This window comes from Gadus morhua, chromosome 7 (assembly GCF_902167405.1).
Source record: "Gadus morhua chromosome 7, gadMor3.0, whole genome shotgun sequence".
In the NCBI taxonomy this organism is placed as follows: Eukaryota; Metazoa; Chordata; class Actinopteri; order Gadiformes; family Gadidae; genus Gadus; species Gadus morhua.
In genome coordinates this window covers 33,844,464-33,857,087 of record NC_044054.1, presented here as the reverse complement: position 1 = coordinate 33,857,087, position 12,624 = coordinate 33,844,464, and the positions used below count along the sequence as shown (strand labels likewise).

Sequence of the window (12,624 nt, the reverse complement as noted above, 5' to 3'; positions counted from 1 at the left end):
CACACACACACACACACACACACACACACACACACACTGTAGATGTATTTATGACCCCCCCTGTGTCCCAGCATGCCTTCCTGCAGCGGGAGCGCCCTGGCTCGGTCCTCATGGACCTGGTCCTCAGGACCAAGGAGGCGGTGCGCGAGCTGGACAACCTGCAATACCGCAAGATGAAGAAGCTGCTGTTCCACGAGGCGCCCAACGGGCCCGCCCCCGCAGAGACCCCCCACGGGGACCCCGAGGTATGTGTGTTGTGTGTATGTGTGTGTGTGTGTGTGTGTGAACATTTTCACGCCACCATCCGCTACTCAGATGATGAAGCAGTGAATGTAAACACAGGAAGGAGTTCCACCCCCGACCCACACAGGGGGGGCTCTGCTGCAGTCCTCAGGAGGAACAGGTCACAAGATGACTGACTGAGCCTAGGCCTTTTCACACTGCCAAGCCGGTTTGGTCGCGGCTTGGCACGCCGGCAATTTCAACGTCTTGCCTGTGTGAAACCGAGGGGGTCAATCCCTGTTCGTCACAGCGCCGGTCCTGGCCATGGAACCGCGGAGCCGTCTCATCGCATTTACATCAAAATGAAACCGCCAATGTGTGTAGGGTCAGGGAGGGTAAATTGGGTTCTAGCTCAAGCAGGCAATTTATCTGGGGCAGTGTAAACGTGCGGACCATGCCGGGAAAAAGGCGTGCATAACACGGCTATATTTGGCAGTGTAAAAACGTCTACTGTGTCTGGGAGTAACCCTGGTCTGTCTGTCTGTCTGTCTGTCTGTCTGTCTGTCTGTCTGTCTGTCTGTCTGTCTGTCTGCTTCCTGTCCCAGGAGCTGGAGGCGGGGGGGGGCCGGGGGGGCAGCGTGGGCAGCAGTCAGTCCATTCCCAGCATGTCCATCAGCTCCCAGAGCAGCTCCGTCACCAGCCTCCCCCCGGAGGAGCTGCTGGAGGGGGAGAACACCGTCATGTCCAGCAACTCCGTCATCCACGTGAAGCCGGTGGGTAAAGGGTGGAGGTGGCCCTCACCTCCGGGCCTCGGCCCCCCAGTACTGCAGGACGGCTCTGTACTGGTACTGCAGTAGTCTCACTCTCACCCTGCCCCCCCCAGGAGGAGGAGGGGGGTCTGGTGTTGGAGGAGGCGGTCCCCAGCGGCCCCTCAGAGGCCCCCCCCCCGGAGGCCCCCCCCCCGGGCCCCAAGAAGCACCGCAACCGGGAGCACTTCGCCACCATCAGAACCGCCTCTCTGGTGAGGACCCCACCCTACTGGACCCCACCCTACTGACCCCACCCTACTGGACCCCACCCTACTGACCCCACCCTACTGGAACCCCACCCTACTGACCCCACCCTACTGACACCACCCTACTGACACCACCCTACTGACACCACCCTACTGGACCCCCACCCAACTGACACCACCCTACTGACCCCACCCTACTGGACCCCACCCTACTGGACCCCCACCCTACTGGACCCCACCCTACTGGACCCCCACCCTACTGACCCCACCCTACTGGACCCCACCCTACTGGACCCCCACCCTACTGACCCCACCCTACTGACACCACCCTACTGACACCACCCTACTGACACCACCCTACTGACCCCACCCTACTGGACCCCACCCTACTGGACCCCCACCCTACTGGACCCCACCCTACTCGACCCCCACCCTACTGACCCCACCCTACTGGACCCCCACCCTACTGACCCCACCCTACCGACACCACCCTACTGACACCACCCTACTGGACCCCCACCCTACTGACACCACCCTACTGACCCCACCCTGCTGGACCGCCACCCTACTGACCCCCACCCTACTAGACCCCCACCCTACTGACAACCCCCTACTGACACCACCCTACTGACCCCACCCTACTGACAGCACCCTACGGACAGCACCCTACTGACCCCACCCTACTGACACCACCCTACTGGACCCCCACCCTACTGACAGCACCCTACTGACACCACCCTACTGACCCCACCCTGCTGACCCCACCCTACTGACAGCACCCTACTGACAGCACCCTACTGACACCACCCTACTGACAGCACCCTACTGACCCCACCCTACTGGACCCCACCCTACTGGACCCCCACCCTACTGACACCACCCTACTGACCCCACCCTACTGACCCCACCCTACTGACAGCACCCTACTGACAGCACCCTACTGACCCCACCCTACTGGACACCACCCTACTGGACCCCCACCCTACTGACACCACCCTACTGGAACCCCACCCTACTGACCCCACCCTACTGACACCACCCTACTGACCCCACCCTACTGACACCACCCTACTGACCCCACCCTACTGACCCCACCCTACTGACACCACCCTACTGGACCCCACCCTACTCGACCCCCACCCTACTGACAGCATCCTACTGACCCCACCCTACTGACCCCACCCTACTGACACCACCCTACTGACACCACCCTACTGACCCCACCCTACTGACACCACCCTACTGACCCCCACCCTACTGGACCCCCACCCTACTGACAGCATCCTACTGACCCCACCCTACTGACACCACCCTACTGACAGCACCCTACTGACACCACCCTACTGACAGCACCCTACTGACAGCACCCTACTGACCCCACCCTACTGGACCCCCACCCTACTGGACGCCACCCTACTGGACCCCCACCCTACTGACCCCCTCCCTACTGACCCCAGCCTACTGGACCCCCACCCTACTGGACCCCACCCTACTGGACCCCCACCCTACTGACCCCCACCCTACTGACACCACCCTACTGACACCACCCTACTGGACCCCCACCCTACTGACACCACCCTACTGACACCACCCTACTGACACCACCCTACGGACACCACCCTACGGACACCAACCTACTGGACCCCCACCCTACTGGACGCCACCCTACTGGACCCCCACCCTACTGACCCCCTCCCTACTGACCCCAGCCTACTGGACCCCCACCCTACTGGACCCCACCCTACTGGACCCCCACCCTACTGACCCCCACCCTACTGACACCACCCTACTGACACCACCCTACTGGACCCCCACCCTACTGACACCACCCTACTGACACCACCCTACTGACACCACCCTACGGACACCACCCTACGGACACCAACCTACTGGACCCCCACCCTACTGGACCCCACCCTACTGGACCCCCACCCTACTGACACCACCCTACTGTACCGCCACCCTACTGACCCCACCCTACTGGACCCCACCCTACTGGACCCCCACCCTACTGACCCCACCCTACTGACACCACCCTACTGACACCACCCTACTGACCCCACCCTACTGGACCCCACCCTACTGGACCCCCACCCTACTGGACCCCACCCTACTCGACCCCCACCCTACTGACCCCACCCTACTGGACCCCCACCCTACTGACCCCACCCTACCGACACCACCCTACTGACACCACCCTACTGGACCCCCACCCTACTGACACCACCCTACTGACCCCACCCTACTGGACCGCCACCCTACTGACCCCCACCCTACTAGACCCCCACCCTACTGACAACCCCCTACTGACACCACCCTACTGACACCACCCTACTGACCCCACCCTACTGACAGCACCCTACGGACAGCACCCTACTGACCCCACCCTACTGACACCACCCTACTGGACCCCCACCCTACTGACAGCACCCTACTGACCCCACCCTGCTGACCCCACCCTACTGACAGCACCCTACTGACAGCACCCTACTGACACCACCCTACTGACAGCACCCTACTGACCCCACCCTACTGGACCCCTACCTACTGGACCCCCACCCTACTGACACCACCCTACTGACCCCACCCTACTGACCCCACCCTACTGACAGCACCCTACTGACAGCACCCTACTGACACCACCCTACTGACAGCACCCTACTGACCCCACCCTACTGGACACCACCCTACTGGACCCCCACCCTACTGACACCACCCTACTGACCCCACCCTACTGGACCCCCACCCTACGGACACCAACCTACTGGACCCCCACCCTACTGGACCCCACCCTACTGGACCCCCACCCTACTGACCCCACCCTACTGGACCCCCACCCTACTGGACCCCACCCTACTGGACCCCCACCCTACTGACACCACCCTACTGTACCGCCACCCTACTGACCCCCACCCTACTGGACCCCCACCCTACTGACCCCACCCTACTGGACCCCCACCCTACTGACACCACCCTACGGACCCCACCCTACTGGACCCCACCCTACTGGACCCCCACCCTACTGACACCACCCTACCCTACTGGACCCCCACCCTACTGACACCACCCTATTGGACCCCCACCCTACTGACCCCGCCCTACTGGACCCCACTCTACTGGACCCCACCCTACTGGACCCCACCCTACTGGACCCCCACCCTACTGACACCACCCTACTGGACCCCCACCCTACTGGACCCCCACCCTACTGACCCCCACCCTACTGACCCCACCCTACTGACCCCACCCTACTGGACCCCCACCCTACTGGACCCCCACCCTACTGGACCCCCACTCTACTGACCCCACCCTACTGGACCCCCACCCTACGGACACCACCCTACTGGACCCCAACCCTACTGGACCCCCACCCTACGGACACCACCCTACGGACACCAACCTACTGGACCCCCACCCTACTGGACCCCCACCCTACTGACACCACCCTACTGACACCACGCTACTGACACCACCCTACTGACCCCACCCCTAGACCTAGCCGTCTATGCTGTGTCCAGATAGTCCCGTTCCTGTGTCACACTATGTGGCTCTCTGCACATCGCTGCCCCCTAGTGGACGGCCTTTGTATTTCCTTTCTATTTATTTGTGTATAGTTATACATGCCTGGTCTCCCTGGGGTAACGGCTGCCCCCCCCCAGGTGACCCGGGAGATGCAGGAGCACCAGCAGGACTCGGGGCTGCGGGAGCAGATGTCGGGGTACAAGCGCATGCGGCGGCAGCACCAGAAGCAGCTGCTGGTGCTGGAAAACAAGCTGCGGGCGGAGCTGGAGGACCAGCGCGGCCGATTGGACAAGGAGCTGGAGGCCCAGAGGAGCGCCTTCAGCCAGGACACGGACAAGCTGCTCAAGAAGCACCAGGCCGCCATGGACAAGGACGTACGTACCGCTAGAGGCCCTGGGTCCCCTGGCCATAGGCCCTGGGCCCCCTGGCCCTAGGCCCCGGGTCCCCTGGTCCTAGGCCCCGGGTCCCCTGGTCCTGGGCCCTAGGCCCTGGGTCCCCTGGTCCTGGGACCTAGGCCCTGGGTCCCCTGGTCCTAGGCCCCGAGTCCCCTGGTCCTGGGCCCCCCTGGTCCCCTGCCCCTAAGTCCCCTGGGACCAGGGACCTAGGGGCAGGGGACCTAGGTCTGTCCTGGTTCCTGTCTGTCTGTCCTGGTTGGCGTCTGTCTGTCCTGGTTCCTGTCTGTCTGTCTTGGTTCGTGTCTCTCTGTCCTGGTTCCTATCTGTCTGTCCTGGTCCCTGTCTGTCTGTCCTGGGTCCTGTCTGTCTGTCCTGGTGCCTGTCTGTCTGTCCTGGTTCCTGTCTGTCTGCCCTGATTCATGTCTGTCCTGGTGCCTGTCTGTCTGTCCTGGTTCCTGTCTGTCTGTCCTGGTGCCTGTCTGTCTGACCTGGTTCCTGTCTGTCTGTCTGTATACATCATGTTTCTGTTTGTGGTCAAGCTGAAAACGTTCACCAACGATGAGAAGAAGTTCCAGCAGCACATCCAGCTGCAGCAAAAGAAGGAGCTCAGCAGCTTCCTGGAGTCCCAGAAACGGGAGTATAAGCTGCGCAAGGAGCAGCTCAAAGAGGTGAGCACTCCTCCCCTGGTCCCACTCCCCTGGTCCCCTGGTCCTCCTCCCCTGGTCCCCCTCCCCTGGTCCTCCTCCCCTGGTCCCCCTCCCCTGGTCCCCTGGTCCCCTGGTCCTCCTCCCCTGGTCCCCTGGTCCTCCTCCCCTGGTCCTCCTCCCCTGGTCTCCCTCCCCTGGTCCTCCTCCCCTGGTCTCCCTCACCTGGTCTCCCTCACCTGGTCTCCCTCCCCTGGTCCTCTTCCCCTGGTCCTCCTCCCCTGGTCCTCCTCCCCTGGTCTCCCTCACCTGGTCCTCCTCCCCTGGTCCTCCTCCCCTGGTCTCCCTCACCTGGTCCTCCTCCCCTGGTCCTCCTCCCCTGGTCTCCCTCACCTGGTCTCCCTCACCTGGTTTTCCTCACCTGGTCTTCCTCACCTGGTTCCTCGCGGGCTGCAGAGGGTGGGTTCTTCCTAAAGTCTTGTGTTGTTCTCCAGGAGCTTCAGGAGAACCAGTCGACTCCTAAGAAGGAGAAGCAGGAGTGGCTTTCCAAGCAGAAGGAGAACATCCAGCACTTCCAGGTCCGTCCCACGATCATCTCCACATGCTCAGACAGGGACCTCGTTACTGCTGAACCAATAGGATGCTCAGACAGGGACCTCGTTACTGCTGAACCAATAGGATGCTCAGACAGGGACCTCGTTACTGCTGAACCAATAGGATGCTCTGACAGGGACCTCGTTACTGCTGAACCAATAGGATGCTCAGACAGGGACCTCGTTACTGCTGAACCAATAGGATGCTCAGACAGGGACCTCGTTACTGCTGAACCAATAGGATGCTCAGACAGGGACCTCGTTATTGCTGAACCAATAGGATGCTCAGACGGGGACCTCGTTACTGCTGAACCAATAGGATGCTCATTCAGGGACCTTGTTACTGCTGAACCAATAGGATGCTTAGACATGAAGGACCTTGTAACTGCTGAACCAATAGGAGAGGACTAGTGTTAATGCTGCTAATGACCAATAGGAGAGGACTAGTGTTAATGCTGCTAATGACCAATAGGAGTGGACTAGGACGCTTATGCATGCGGGAGCACGTGATGGTGGTGTCATGGTGGTGTCATGGTGGTGTAATGGTGGTGTTAATGTGGTGTTAATGTGGTTTCATGGTGGTGTCAGGGTGGTGTTAATGTGGTGTTAATGTGGTGTCATGGTGGTGTTAATGTGGTGTCAGGGTGGTGTTAATGCGGTGTCATGGTGGTTTTAATGTGGTGTCATGGTGGTGTTAATGTGGTGTTAATGTGGTGTCAGGGTGGTGTTAATGCGGTGTCATGGTGGTGTTAATGAGGTGTCAGGGTAGTGTTAATGTGGTGTCATGGTGGTGGTGCAGGCGGAGGAAGAGGCTAACCTGCTGCGCAGACAGAGGCAGTACCAGGAGCTGGAGTGTCGGCGCTTCAAGCGAAGGATCCTGATCGCCAAGCACAGCGTGGAGAAGGACCTGGCCAGAGAGGTACACTGTCCCCCCCTCTGTCCCCCCTCTGTACCCCCCTCTGTACTCCCCCTCTGTCCCCCCCTCAGAGTCCCTCTGTACCCCCCTCTGTCCCCCCCTCTGTCCCCCCCTCTGTACCCCTCTTTTTCCCCCCCTCTGTAACCCCCTCGGTCCCCACCTCTGTCCGCCCTTAAGAGTCCCTCTGTAGGGCCCTATGAATTCCGCGATAACGAAAACGCGGACGGAATCAGGGATTATTATTATTATTTTTTATTTTTTTATTAAGCAGGAAAGTATTAAAGTAACAAAGTTACAATTTAAAACGGGCCTGTCTTAGTTAAATAACTGATTTCCAGCAGGTTCCTGTTCTTCAGCACATATAACATGTAACAGGGACAAGGCACATCACATGTCACATTTACAATATGCAGCGGAATGCAGCGGAATTCGCCATTATTTTGGTGAAATTCAGTTTCGAGGGAAAAGGGAAACAACACAGGTGACATTAACGTCACTGAATGTTTAGCAGTCACTCGCACAACAATGTTAAAAAAAAATCCCCGGCCCACCACGAAAACAATAGGTCCCGCTCCTAACAAGAAGCCGAAGAAGAAGTTGAAGCGCCTGTAATTCGGTTCTAACCCCAAATTTAGAGCCGAACAATATCCGAAAAACACTTCTATCACTCTGTTTTGTAGAATATGTCAACATACTATCGATTGGAAACGCAAAGATACGTGCGATCACCACTTGAAGTCCAAAAATCCATATAAAAAACAATGAAAGCCGTAGCCAGGGCACGCCCCTTCAAACAACAATTTGAGTTTATAAAAAAAGAGTTTATAAGCACTTTAATATTTATGTCATGTTGTTTTTATTTGAAGCACTAAAAACAGTGCAATGTTGTGATGTTTTAATAAATGTAGTCTTCTATCTGATTACATTTTATTTGTTCGCACTTATTTAACACTGTTCTGATGATTTTAATAGCTTTTAGTGTAAAAACGTAATTCACGAAAATTAAAACGGAATTTGGAAAAAAATAAAACAGATTTCAGAGGGCCCTACCTCTGTCCCCCCCTCTGTACCCCCCACTGTACCCCCCTCTGTCCCCCATCAGAGTCCCTCTTTCCCCCTCTCTGTCCCCCCCACTGTGCTCCCCTCTGTCCCCCCCTCAGAGTCCCTCTGTGCCCCTCTCTGTCCCCCTCTCTGTCCCCCCCTCTGTACCCCGCTCTGTCCCCCCCTCTGTCCCCCGCTCAGAGTCCCTCTGTCCCTTGTCTCCTTGTCTCCTCCATGTCTCCTCTGTCCTGTCCTCTCCTTGTCTCCTCCATGTGTCTCCTCTGTCGTGTCCTCTCCTTGTCTTCTCCATGTGTCTCCTCTCTGTCGTGTCCTCTCCTTGTCTCCTCCATGTGTCTCCTCTGTCGTGTCCTCTCCTTGTCTCCTCCATGTGTCTCCTCTCTGTCGTATCCTCTCCTTGTCTCCTCTGTCGTGTCCTCTCCTTGTCTCCTCCATGTCTCCTCTGTCGTGTCCTCTCCTTGTCTCCTCCATGTCTCCTCTGTCGTGTCCTCTCCTTGTCTCCTCCATGTGTCTCCTCTCTGTCGTGTCCTCTCCTTGTCTCCTCCATGTGTCTCCTCTCTGTCGTGTCCTCTCCTTGTCTCCTCCATGTCTCCTCTGTCGTGTCCTCTCCTTGTCTCCTCCATGTGTCTCCTCTCTGTCGTGTCCTCTCCTTGTCTCCTCCATGTCTCCTCTGTCGTGTCCTCTCCTTGTCTCCTCCATGTCTCCTCTCCTCTCCCAGGAGCTGAACAAGGTCCAGATGCACCGGGACCTGGACCACGCGCTCCTGCTGCGGCAGCACGAGGCAATGCAGGAGCTTGAGGTGCGGCAGCTGGGCGCGGTCCAGCTGGCGCGGGCGGAGCTGTTCGGCCTGCAGCACCAGACGGAGCTGACCAACCAGCTGGAGTACAACAAGAGGAGGGAGCGCGAGCTGCGGCGCAAGCACGTCCTCGAGGTCCGGCAGCACCCCAAGAACCTCAAGGTAACAGCACCCCAAGAGCCTCAAGGTAACAGGCCCCCAAGAGCCTCAAGGTAACCTTAACCCCAAGAGCCTCAAGGTAACCTTAACCCCAAGAGCCTCAAGGTAACCCTAACCCCAAGAACCTCAAGGTAACAGCCCCCCAACAGCCTGAGGTAGCCACCCCCCCAAGGTAGGAGACACCACCTCCAAGGTAGGAGACACCACCCCCCCAAGGTAGGAGACACCACCCCCCAAGGTAGGAGAAACCACCCCCCAAGGTAGGAGACACCACCCCCCCAAGGTAGGAGACACCACCCCCCAAAGAGCTGCAGACAAAAAATAACTGACTGTAATAATAAGACTAAGGTGTCTGTCTGTCTGTCTGTCTGTCCCTCTGTCTGTCTGTCCCTCTGTCCCTATGTCTGTCTCCAGTCCAGGGAGCAGCAGATCAGGCGTCAGTTCCAGGACTCCTGCGCGGTGCAGAGCCGTCAGTCCAAGGCCCTGAGGGCCCGTCTGCTGGAGGCCGCTCCCCGCAGCGAGCACAAGGCGCTGCAGAAGAGGCTGAAGGAGGAGCAGACCCGCAAGCTGGCCGTGCTGGCGGAGCAGTACGACCACTCCATCAACGACATGCTGTCCACGCAGGCGGTGAGCCCCCCTCTGACCCCCCTCTGAGCCCCCTCTGAGACCCCCCCCCCTCTCTGACCCCCCCCTGCCCCCTCTGACCCCCCCACGCCTTCTCTGCCCCCCTCCTCCTTGCCCCCCCCCTCTCTGACCCCCGCTCCCCGCCCCCTCTGACCCCCCCCCCCCTCCTCAACACTTGGCCCTGTTCTGAGCGCTGCGTTCCTCTGCTCAGCTCCGATTGGACGAGGCCCAGGAGGGGGAGGGCCAGGTGCTGCGCTCCCAGCTGCAGCAGGAGCTGGAGCTGCTCAACGCCTACCAGAGCAAGATCAAGATGCAGACGGACGGCCAGCAGAACAAGGAGAGGGCCGACCTGGAGCAGAGGCTGTCCCTACGACGGGCTCTGCTGGAGCAGAAGGTCAGTCTGTCTGTCTGTCTGCCTGTCTGCCTGTCTGCCTGTCTGTCTGTCTGTCTGGCTGTCTGTCTGTCTGCCTGTCTGTCCCTCTGTCTGTCCCTCTGTCCCTCTGTCCCTCTGTCCGTCTGTCCGTCTGTCCGTCTGTCCGTCTGTCCGTCTGTCCGTCTGCCCGTCTGCCCGTCTGCCCGTCTGTCTGTCTGTCTCTTGCGTGACAGAGTGGTGATGACCTGTGCCGTGGGGCTGACGCGGCGTTGCCGTGGTGCTGACGCGGCATTGCCGTGGTGACCTGTGTCCCCAGATCGAGGAGGAGATGCTGTCGCTGCAGAACGAGCGTCTGGAGCGGATCGGCTCGCTGCTGGAGCGGCAGGCCCGCGAGGGCGAGGCCTTCGACTCGGAGAGCATGAGGCTGGGCTTCAGCAACATGGTGCTGACGGGCACGGCCCCGGACCCCCAGGGCTGGGGGGGCGGGGCCCCGGGGGGGGGCGTGCACTGGGCGGGCCCCGGAGGCGGGGCCGGACACCGCCACCAGGGCGCGTCAAGCTCCCAGCAGCCCTGGGGCCACCCCGTGCTCTCCGGGGGCCCGCCCCCCTGGAGCCTCCACCGGCCCGGAGGGGGGGGCCGGAGGGGCAGCGGGGGGGGGGCCGGGGGGGCTGAGGAGCAGCCCGCAGCCCCCCAGGAGGACCTCAGCCGGGGGGAGGAGCCAACAGGGCATGAGCAGGAGCGCCAGCATCACCTCCCAGATCTCCACCGGGTCCCACCTCTCCTACACCTGACGCACCCACGCACACGCACACGCACGCACGCACGCGCACGCACGCACGCACACGCACGCACGCAGACGCACAAACGCACATGCACTCACATACAAATGCACACGCAAGACCCGGCGCACCATGAAGGCCGGGCGGCGGTGGTGACGGAGGTGCTGCAGGACTCTCCTCTGCCATGACCCTGACCCCCCCTCCCCCCAGAGGCACAGCCTGCTCGGTCCTGCCCCCCCCACCACCTACAGCACCACCACCTCCACCAAAACCCTGCCCACCACCACCCCCACCCCCATCACCCCCACCTCCACATCCACCACATCCACCACCACCACCACCTCCACCTCAACCCCCACCACAACCCTGCCCCCCCATCACCACCACCTCCACCTCCTCCACCACCACCAACCCCCACCCCCACCACCAACGTCTCCTTCGATGACCCCGGCTGGCCCCTGTTGGCCCCCCATTGGCCCCTCGCCGGCCCCCGCTGGCCCCCGAAGGCCTGTTTGACCCTTCTGGTCCCAGTGCTGAGTTAAACCCTGTGAGGAGAACAGGATTGAAGGGATTACAGCAGAACGTGTTCACACTGTGGATTACAGCAGAACGTGTTCACACTGTGGATTACAGGAGAACGTGTTCACACTGTGGATCACAGCAGAACGTGTTCACACTGTGGATTACAGCAGAACGTGTTCACACTGTGGATCACAGCAGAACGTGTTCACACTGTGGATCACAGCAGAACGTGTTCACACTGTGGATTACAGGAGAACGTGTTCACACTGTGGATCACAGCAGAACGTGTTCACACTGTGGATTACAGCAGAACGTGTTCACACTGTGGATCACAGCAGAACGTGTTCACACTGTGGATTACAGCAGAACGTGTTCACACTGTGGATTACAGCAGAACGTGTTCACACTGTGGATCACAGCAGAACGTGTTCACACTGTGGATTACAGCAGAACGTGTTCACACTGTGGATCACAGCAGAACGTGTTCACACTGTGGATCACAGCAGAACGTGTTCACACTGTGGATTACAGCAGAACGGGTTCACACTGTGGATTACAGCAGAACGTGTTCACACTGTGGATTACAGCAGAACGTGTTCACACTGTGGATCACAGCAGAACGTGTTCACACTGTGGATCACAGCAGAACGTGTTCACACTGTGGATTACAGCAGAACGGGTTCACACTGTGGATTACAGCAGAACGTGTTCACACTGTGGATTACAGCAGAACGTGTTCACACTGTGGATTACAGGAGCTCCTGTTTCCTAGGGGCCCCCCCGGGAAGGGGCTCCACGTGGTTCTAAGAGGCCCCCATGGTTCCTAGGGGCCTCACGTGGTTCCTAGGGGCCTCACATGGTTCCTAGGGGCCTCACGTGGTTCATAGGGGCCCCAGTGGGGCTCTATGCAGACAGGTGACCCTCAGAGACATCCTGTCCTGGCTGAACTGGTAGGATGAGTTGGTCTGGACGGTGGGACCGACTGGCCTTCTGTTTACTGAGAGA

At 59.6% G+C, this 12,624-nt stretch overlaps 1 protein-coding gene across 1 annotated transcript in view; it reads left to right on the top strand.

Annotated features, from left to right (window-relative positions):
- The window catches only part of LOC115546915 (serine/threonine-protein kinase TAO1-B-like), a 21,004-nt gene extending 9,718 nt beyond the window's left edge, over positions 1-11,286 (top strand). Inside the window, 12 exon segments of the mRNA XM_030360744.1 lie at positions 72-245; positions 828-995; positions 1,106-1,243; positions 4,897-5,133; positions 5,694-5,822; positions 6,293-6,376; positions 7,191-7,310; positions 9,085-9,324; positions 9,736-9,948; positions 10,157-10,339; positions 10,635-10,979; positions 10,981-11,286. Coding sequence (XP_030216604.1) covers positions 72-245; positions 828-995; positions 1,106-1,243; positions 4,897-5,133; positions 5,694-5,822; positions 6,293-6,376; positions 7,191-7,310; positions 9,085-9,324; positions 9,736-9,948; positions 10,157-10,339; positions 10,635-10,979; positions 10,981-11,109 — 2,160 coding nt within the window. The 3' untranslated portion in view covers positions 11,110-11,286.
- Positions 11,287-12,624: the final 1,338 nt, after the last annotated feature.